The 10,871-nt window shown below is 38.4% G+C and overlaps 1 protein-coding gene across 1 annotated transcript in view; it reads right to left on the minus strand.

Moving 5' to 3' along the window:
• LOC106877246 (uncharacterized) overlaps positions 1-10,871 on the minus strand; it is a 52,720-nt gene that overhangs the window by 31,179 nt on the left and 10,670 nt on the right. Inside the window, exon 2 of the mRNA XM_014926107.2 lies at positions 684-865. Within this exon, the coding sequence (XP_014781593.1) occupies positions 684-794 (111 nt within the window). The 5' untranslated portion in view covers positions 795-865. The remainder of the gene's footprint in view (positions 1-683; positions 866-10,871) is intronic.

Consider the following 10,871-nt stretch of genomic DNA (forward strand, 5'->3'; position numbering starts at 1 on the left):
TTTCTGCAAGTACTCCACCATTATTGCAGCCCTTATTTCTTCCATGTACTTCTCAAGATTTTTACTCACTGCTCCCATGGCTCTGACAATTATTGGTACTACTACCACCTTTTTTCATCGACCACAACTACTTAACCTCCCAAGCTAACCTGTCATATCTATTGACTTTTCTTTCTTCCTTATCTGGCTTCCTATTCTCTATCTCATGGTCGCACTGAATCATAAAATCCCACAGGATCTTTGCATTATCAATTTCGATGATGCCTTCGGGTTTGTGGTCGTATCAATATTTTGCTCTGTCATGTCCATACTTGTTGCAAAGTGTCCAATGGACAAACCTTGCTATATCGCCGTGGCGTCTCTTATATTCCTTCTGGGCTAGTGGCGTACATTTGCTGATAATATGCCATACAGTTTCACCATTTTGTACCTCCATTCACGGTCCTCAAACACATCCTAATTTACGAAACTAATTTACAGTTTCTCGCTCTCTCTCTCTTATTTTTTATTTATTTTTGTTTGTTAGAATGCGCAACCCACTACTTGTTACCTCAGATTGTTGTTGCCGCTAGCTATAAAAAGTTTATGGAGCTTGAGCAACTGATAGACAGACTGACAAACAGACGGACGGACGTAGGGTGAGAAAGCGGTTTAAAGAGAAAAAAAAAACGAAAGAAACTTACCCGACAAACACGTGCATGCGTTACGGCTATAATCGAAGTAAACAGCAGACAAAGTGAGTGCAGACAGCATTTGATGTTGTTACCCTGTCCAAAATAGATGCGTGAATTCATGTTTGTGTAGAAAGGTGACTGTGGAGATCTTGTACTTTATAAACACACTCCGTCTCTCACGGTGTTCTTAGCTAAAAACAAAAGAACGAAAATACTTATTTTTGGAAGTGGTAGTGTTGTTGAAAATAATAATAATAATAATAATAATAATAATAATAATAATAATAATAATAATAATGATGATGATGATGATGATGATGATGATGATATATTATATAATGCTACCACATACCGCTGTCTTCCAACGTTAAGATAGTTCATACAAACAATACAGATATGTTTAACGCAGTATTTCCCAACCTATTTTCAATGACGACACAGCTGAGTTATGTATCTTATCGTGTCGAAACATCTGGTGCGTTTTCATTTTGGAACTGTTACAAGTCTATTTTCATGTTATCAATGTCCAAAGACAAAATGTTCCAACGATGTTGTAGTAATTTCATAACAATTCCCGAATAGTAAACGTGACTGACGCCGCAAACTAACTACTTCTATGGAAATTTGAACATTAATTTACATTTAAAATTCCTCTCTCGTCGGCTTCCCTCTTTCGCACCTCCACTCTCTCTGTTTATATATATATATATATAATATAACACACACACACACAGTTCAAATTTTTCTGAAAATAAAAGACGAAGGCATGTGAGGGAACAACAAAGGTGTGTATTAGTTTGACGCTCAGGAAGAACAGAAAAGTCTTTGACGTTTCGAGCTTACACTCTTCGGCAGAAAAGGACGAGAAGAAATAAAAGGGAGAAAGAAAGAAAAAGCGGCAAGAGAAAAAATGTGTCAGGATTAACGGTTTACGTATATGTGTGTGTGTGTATGTGTGTATACATAGACACACTCACATATATGTACCCTCTCATTCTTGATCTCTTTCTCTCTTTCTCTTGTTTTCTCCCTCTCACGGGGTAACCATGTATCTCCTCTACAGCAAGACACCTGTTTCTTTCCCTCTGTCAAACGTTAACCTCTCACCACCCCTCCAATGCCCCGCTTCTCAAAGGATCTTTGTCTTGCGAGTTATTTAGCGACTCCGCCAGTGCTGGTACCACATATAAAGCACTGTCCACTCTGTAAGGTGGTTGGTGTTAGGAAGCGCATCTAGCTGTAAAAACCATGCCAAAACAGCCAGTGAAGCTTGGTGCCGTCTTCTGGCTTGCCAGTTCCTGATAAACCATCCAACCCATGCCAGCATGGAAAACAAATGCAAAATGATTACACACACACACACACACACACACACACACACACACACACACACACACACACACACACACACACACATAACAGTATAAAGTCATGAGGTGTGAGAAGTAAATGTATATTTTTTTAATCACGTGACTTCCATAAAGTTACGGCCATTTCGCTACCTTCTCTATTCAGTATTAATTTCAGTAAGAAAGAAATTATGTATACATGTTTGCATTAATATGATGCTCATCATTACACAATTCAGCTGTATATTCACATATCAATGCAAATAAAGAAAGCTAGCTCATTAGATTACCAGAAAATTATGGTTACACCAACAATTAATGATGATATTTCCAGTGATCTGATTGTATTGCATAACGCTGAACATACATATTAATTTCTTCTATACTGAAATTAATATTATATGAAGTAGGTTGCGAAACGGCCGTGATAAATAAATATATATTCACCTCTCATACCTTCTGACTTTGTGCTTATATATGTTCCTCATAAATTTACTTCCTCGATCGGATCTTTTGGATTATCGGTTACATGAACACTCTACATTACACTTCTTTGTAATGGTTTACTATGGGGATTGTTCGCCGAATCTGTACGCGGAGCTTTCTGTGATAGCCGCATGATTCTCTGAATCCACATCTTAAACTACTAACTTGTATATAACTATAGATACACATACGGATGTATCTATGTATGTATGTATGTATATATGTATGTATGTACACATATGTATATATATGTGTGTGTGTGTATGTGTGTATGTATGTGTATGTATGTATATATGTATGTGTGTATGTGTAAATACATGCACACACACACACAAAACTACGGATATTTACGGATTTCTTGGGATTTTAGATATCAATAAAACAATCCATTTCCGTTATATATACATATGTAAGCCTACATACATATACACACATACATACACAGTTTGTTTTTACACATGCATGCACACTTGCAAAAACACATATTGACGCGTGCAGTCTGCAATCTGTGTGTGCATTTGTTACACACACACACACACACACAAAAGCACAAAGTTAGTTAAATACACTTGTGACATTTTAACATCTAAGGCAAATCCACTGCAGTTACCGAAAAGAAAAAAATTCTCTCTTACGGTAAGAGGTATAAAAGCATATCTACCCATTGCTTTTTCTTATCAGATTCCCAGATGCGCGTTTCTAGTTTTTTAGCCTACTTCAGTGGGAAATACCGAAAAGAGATAGCCCGGGGTATATTCAAAGCCGTAGCTTTAACTAAAAACAGTCAAGATTAAGTGAAAGCCTAGGCCTTAACTAAAGGCGAGGATAAGCATGGCTACCTAAAGTTCGTTAATTCCTAATCATTGCTTGGTGTAGTGATTAGGAATAAACGAATTTTCGGTTAGTTAATAAATATAGCTTCTGACCAAGCTGTCCATTAGCGCAACTGTCACTAATGTTGACTGTATTTTAGTTAAAGCTACGGCTCTGAATTTGCCCAGGATTATCTCTCTTTGCTATTTCCCATTGAGGAAGGCTAAAGCGCTAGAAACCTGCGTCTGGGAATCCAAAAGGCGAAAGTACTGGGCGGGTTTGGTCTTTTTTTTTTACACCTTTTATCATAAGAGAGTGAATTTGCCTTTTTAAGTTAAAATATGTCACAAACTCAAACCATTTTAACAAACGAGAGTTCGTTTATTCCTAATGGCTGCTCGGTGCTGATGCTGCTACACACACACACACACACACGCACACACATATGTATGTATGTACGTATGCTTGTTTGTTTGTATTATGATGTATTTTTATACATCATTATTATGATGTATATATAAGTGGGTAAGCAGGAAGGCAGGTGTGTATGTACGTGCAAACCCAAACATCTAAATCCAATCACCTGGAAAACGGCCAGACGTAAAGGTCTTTATTTTAAATAGGTTCTTAACTTCTTACTCTTTGTTTCCTTGTTCTTAACATTAAATTACTTCCACAAAACACACTTTCACCTAATGTAACCATCCCAAAATACTCCTTTTCAAGACTAGAGCAGCTGTTGTTCCATTATATATGCATATGGGTATACATACAAAGATACATACATACATGTGTATGCATGCATGTTTGTATTTATACATATATGTATATGTATATTTGTGTGTGTTTGTGTTTGTGTGTATACATACATAGATATTGTATATATATATATATATATATTATAAAGTGTATATGTGTGTGTGTGTGTGTGTGTGTGTGCGTAGATTGATAGATAGGGAGAGATACACACATATACATACATACATACATACATACATACATACACTCACACACATACATATCTGTAAATATGTTGTTTTTTTTTGTTTTTTGTTTTCCTTTTGCAGACAAGAAAGTACTTGGTGCCAAGTAGATATTTTACATTAAGATTTCTTCAAGGAAGGACAATTGGGTGGAAGCTGTGTAGCTACGCTATGTTTGTTTGCTTCAATCGCCTCCACTGACCATATAGGTCTGGGGTATTACAAAAACAATTCATAAAACATATTGAATGGGCTTGTACTTGGTCTTTCGACATGCTAGAAATAGCAGTCAAATTTCTCTTTCTACTTTACACTCCCTACCTAAAAAGAAAAAAAAAGGACTGAATTCCTTTTGATCAAAGATTCACAACATCAACAAAAGAAGTATATTAATATCTTTATGAAATCGATTTTTTTTTAGTCAATAGGTCTTTTTTCTTGCAACCTACCTGTCGACTTCACTAGTGCTGGTGACGTGATTAAAGCATCAAGTACACTCTGTAAAAACGGTTGGTGTTAGGAAGGGCATCCTACCGTAGAAGCCATACCAACCCATGCCAGCATGGAATACTGACGGTAAATGATAATGATAGTGATGACGACGACGACGACAACGACGGCGACGATGATGATGATGATGAAGTTTGCTACTTATTCTGTCGATCTCTCTTGCCAAACCGCTAATTGAAACACAAACAAATGCATAGACACACACACACACACACACACACACACGCACACACACACACAATCTCTTTCTCAGACATGCGCACCCACACAATCTCCCTCTCACACACACATGTGCGCGCAGTTTCTCTCTCTTTCTCTCTCTCTCTCTCTCTCTCACACACACACACACACACACAAACACTAGCTATGTATGATAACTATTGATAAGAACTGAAGCTACTACCATTATCCCCGACATAATTAGGCTATCAACAGGAATATTTCGTGGTGACGCCTTGTCTGTAATTCCTTTCGTCCCAGCAGTGAACCTTTTGCCAGCCCTTTTTACGAGGAACACAAAAGGCTTACATGATAGGAACTGCAAATGAAAGAAAGATTAATTTGAACCACACCTTTTTTGTTGACAATCATAAACTCTACCAAAGAAGCAGCTATGAATGGTCACAAAATTCTCACGAGAAACTGATTTGCATTCTTCAGATATTATCGATTTGCGGAACAGTGAAAATTTGTTAAACATTTCAGGAACCTCAAAAGGTTCCTGGGTGAACATGGGTACATAATCATATATACATATGGAATGCATGTAAATGCACATTCACACAAGCAGTAATGAAATGATCACTTGTGTTCTGTCGTGACATGCACACTTACAAACTGGAAGTTCATCCACATGCACACACATACGCATAACATGCACACATATAAGCATACATCAATCAATCCAGGTAACCACAAATCCTAAGAGTAGTCTTTACTTAAACATAACAGCTTTGCTACTTTGTTAGTGACCAGCTTCAGTTCTGTAAAGGAAAAAGCCTTAAAAATAAATCCCAAAGAAATACATACGTACGTTCGTACTTACATATGTACATGCATGCGTAGTATCTACCTACCTATACGCGCGCGCGCACACGCATACATACATACATACATACATACATACATACATACATACATACATACATACATACATCGTTTGCGTCACAAAGAGAAAGTAGACTGCACCGAACGACAAATTTCAGACACTACGACTACATATTGAAGAAGAAGGTGTTATTTTAAAGAAAATGCTGTATATAAAATGCGAATCTAATTCATTAACGTATTTCATAAAGTTTAACGTTAAAATCAACATGTAATCCTTAAAACTTAAAACATTCTTCGAATGTGAACAGTCCGAATTAATCTCTCTAAGTTTGAATATTTTTGCTTACACCTAAGCTAATTAATCTAATCTATTTTTACAACGAATACTCAGATAGAAGACACTGCTTTTATAGGTATGATTGTGTTTAAATTTCTGCAACGTTAAACAGATGAGAAACAAATCTCCACCTCACTAGAGAGGTAACCACTCTAAAGCAGGGCGTATTTTCTCATGGAGGAATTCAACTCGCCTCTTCAAGTCTGTAAGTCGCCATTGGTCAGTTTTACAATGTTATTGTTGTGTATGTCTAATAGCTTGACCTGCTAGAAATAGAAACCGAATATCTTTCAAATTGCACCCTACTGTCTTAAAAAACTCGAGAAAAGCATATAATCAAAGATTCACTGTTCAAATAAACGTCGAGGTAGTTATAACGAAGACTTTTGATAATAATTAGTCATAACAGGAAGGCTTTTTCAATCACGATCGACCGGAAGGTAATTAACAACGATGAATTGTACCAAATCAACGGTATTTAATTAGGTAAATGCTTAATGGACAACTTGAAGATTAGATATATATACCGCAATAAGGCGGCGAGCTGACAAGAATCGTTAACACACCGGCCAAAATGCTTAGCGACATTTCGCCCGTCTTTATATACTGAGTTCAAAATTCCGCCGAAGTCGACTTTACTGCGGATTTTATTCGTACTCCGTGCTCTTCAAGTGTCCCTTGACATAATAATCACATGCTGAAAGATCAGGAGAACATGGTGGCCACAAATTATTGCTAACTGTGCGTTTCTCAGAGCAGTTCCTATGGACTCACTGCAGAAACTCCAGGGAAGTGTGGCAAGTTGCCCTGTCCTGCTTGAAGAAGTACACTTGTCTTTCATATTCAGTGAGTTGAGTATAAAACTGGTCCAAAATGTGCATGCTGACCTCCATGTTGATAGTATTATAAAAAAAATATTGGTCCAATGATGCTTGTCTCGGAAACAGCACACCTAACACCGATTTCTTTTTTATTGTGGATAAAGTGTGGATCCTCCACCACCCAGTTCCACGTGTTTTGTGAATTTACATGGCCAGAGAGATCATATCTCATCATTTATTATGTACTGGAATGGGAGTAGCCCACTTTAGCAATGTTATTCAGAAGTCATGTGCAGTAATTTACTCGGTTGCTCTTATCATCTTTTTTATTGCTGTAGACATGTGATATGATATGGCTTCAGCTTCAAACTTTTCAACATTTGTTGGCATGACCTCCTGCTTATTTGAGAATGCCTCGTCAGTTTACGTGTTAGCTTCTTTGGTCTTCGAGTAATCCTTTGGCCTGAATAAGTACCGGCGTTCGAACTGTAGGGTTTTGTTTTGGGGCGTTTGCACTGACCCCATAGCACTTGTATCGTTCTCTTTGTCTGAATAATTTCCGGGAAACTTGACTTCAAAAATTTCACGTGTTTACTCAAGATAGATAGATAGATAGATAGATAGATAGATAGATAGATAGATATGACCGAGTTCCCAACATTCCATCCCACCTGAACTGTCGCAGGATTGCTAATTTACAGCTGAGTGGACTGGCGCAACGCAAAATGAAGTGTTTTTCACAAGAACACAATACACCGCTCGGTCTGGGAATCGAAACCACGATCATAAATGCAACAACTTAATCACTAGGGTACGCACCTTCACCTAATGAATAGCCGCTTTCGGTTCATCTAATGCACGCGATATCTTGGCCAGCATCCTGGTAGTTTCTCCTCAAGGGATATAGAAAGCGAAAGATGACCGAGCGGGACCCATTTGACCCCGCATTGTGTCATGATATAGTCGGCAAGCATCTATGGAAGGAAGTTCTTTATGTATGGACGGTCAGTCCAACTTATTGAAACCATGGATATGCGTCATGTATTAGTACCACGTCTGTTCAATTCTGAGAAAAGGAAGTTATACAACATGAACGCATAATAAGTAGCATTCACAGTTACTGCATGTCTGCCCGCTTCAAAGAAATATAGGCTTGTCGCATCTATATTTGTCACACAGTACGGCACTGTTACACCTTCACAGTGATAGGACGGTGGTATAGTAGTCGTGGGTTGTTTATCGAAAGTCTTGCTTATTAACGCGAACAGACGGATGGAAATAAATGCTTCATCGCTCATAGAAAGAATCATGTCGTCTGCAAACGTTGTCCCGAATTCTCAGTTCCCTTCATATATTTGTTGAGCAAATTATAATCCTTTAAGTATCACAATTTATGTCATGTGACTTAGCGGTTAGGGTGTTACACTCATGATCGTAAGATTGTGGTTTCGATTGCTGGACCGGGTGATGCGTTGTTCTTGAGTAAAACACTTCGTTTCATGTAACTCCACTCCACTCAGCAGGCAAAAGAGTAATCCTGCGAGTACTAGCATCCCGTCCAGGGCAGGAGTATATACGCCACAGAGTCTGAGAAACCGGCTTTATGAGTCTATAGCTTAGGAGGGACCGTTGATCCTTTTCACAATACCTTTCACACGATGTGATCTGAAATGCGTTGTAGGGTGTCATGCTCAGTTGAAGAACGACGAAGACAGGTTTTCCTATCGCCTATCCGATGACCTCAATATTCGACGATGTTCAATCAGTTCACATACCTGATGGTTTCTTTTACTTTAAATGCCGAACTGGTTAATCCTCAGTTTTCGAACCACAACTATATCGTATTGCAAGTAGACACTTTTCTATGACGGCCCACAAGCGAAAATACCATGTGTGAGTAACTAAGACACTTTAAATAAATTGAGAAATAAATAAAAATAAAAGTTAAAAGTAGTCAGTCATTTACAGGAGCACGATGTCGTGCGTTCTACAGTCTCACAGTTACCGAAATGGCGTCATGTATGTTGTTCAACAGTACTCAGTGCGTGACTTCTCATTCTGGCCACAAAAATTACTGCCATTCTTTTTAAATCATGAGACACATGTTTCTTTGAAGGACCCATGTATGTATTTATATATATATATATTCATTTAGAGAATTAACATTGCTTATATATATATATATATATATATATATATATATATATATATATACATAATATATAATGGAATTGAAGGCTTGTGATACCTGTGGAGTATCACCTTCACCCATTATAATTGTTTTGTAGTTTCAAGAAGCTGGAACGGGTCGCCGATTTGTGACGTCCGTGCATGGCTTAGTGGTTAAGGTGTTGCACTCATGATTGCGGGATCCTGGGTTCAATTCCCAGGACGGGCGTTGCGTCGTGTTCTTGAGAAAAGCACTTCATTCCACGTTGCTCTACGATCATTTCGACATCTGACATAAGGCACCCGTTGCACCGGTACAGGTAATATCCATAAGATGGAGGGAGTGATGATAACGAAATTAAACTGGCTGATGTGTTAGACGTTTTGAGGCTATACAGGTCCATCTCCTTCCAGGTTGCTTCCTGTATAGGCTGTTCCCAATGTAAAGCCTTCTTGTTTCTGCCATGGTAACCAAACGTTCTCCTCTTTTGTTTCTCTTTCCTGATCCAAACTTAGCAGCATATTTCTTTCTTTGCTGTCCTTTTCCAATCTTCGCTTTGAAATCTCCCATCACCACAGTGTAAGTGGATTTGTGAGCTAGCACGCTCTCTAGCTCTTGGTAGAATTCTTTTATTTCGTCGACTTCAATCGTGATTGTCAGAGCGTAGGTTTGGATGATCTTCAGGGTGGCATTTCTTGAGAGATGAATGTTTAGCACTCCGATGCGTGATGACGGCAATTGACAAGAAATAATTTCCGAAACCCATTCTTTGCTTACGATGAACCCTATACTCTCGTGCCTTCCTCTCCTCCCGCTCTCATGACATTTCCATCTGTCCATCTCACATTTCTTTCTTTCTTTTGACGTGTTTCGCAGATCCCTAGCACATCGCATTTGATTTCCTTTTTTCTCTTCCATTAGATGGATCATTCTGGTTCTCCCTGCCAAAGACCTGCAGTTGTAGGTACATATGGCAAGGGTTCTTGTGCGATTCCTTGGCGGCCCATGGTTACCAGAAATTCTTAGCAGTCCCTGGCTGCTTTGATTTCGCTCAGCCGCCATGGAATGGTCCATTTGACCTGCAGGATACTGAGGCTCACTTCCTTGTATTTTTTAGCATTTAAGATGAAGCCACTCCGCTGACTAGTCGAGTAGGCTATTTATTACCTCTTCAGTTTAGCAAGCTTCCGAACTCTAGCGAATAGACTACGTGCTTGCTTCCGTTAGGCAGTCCTTTGTAGAGACAGTTGCCTGGTACCATTGTAACTTTGTTGGACCTGCCAGGGCATACACCCCACTACTATAGCTACCGAATAACCATTGCCACTGTTGCATGTATACGTATGTACGCAGCACGTACAAATGTATGTATGTATGTATGTATGTATGTATGTATGTATGTATGTATGTAACTATATGTGTGTGTGTGCTTGTGTTTGTCCCACACCAGCGCATGACAACCAGTGCTGGTTTGTTTACGTCCCCGTAATTAAGCGTTTCGACGAGAGAGGCTGATAAAATATGTACAAGGCTTTAAAATTAAGTATATATATATATATATATATATATACACACAGCAGAGATATAACAAGTAATAATCCGAGTAACAGTTTTTTGTTATGTTTCTGCTGCTTTTAAATACAGCATATTACTCTACCTCTGGTATTTGAGTACTCTT

The sequence above is a fragment of the Octopus bimaculoides genome, chromosome 9, assembly GCF_001194135.2.
Source record: "Octopus bimaculoides isolate UCB-OBI-ISO-001 chromosome 9, ASM119413v2, whole genome shotgun sequence".
NCBI lineage: Eukaryota > Metazoa > Mollusca > Cephalopoda > Octopoda > Octopodidae > Octopus > Octopus bimaculoides.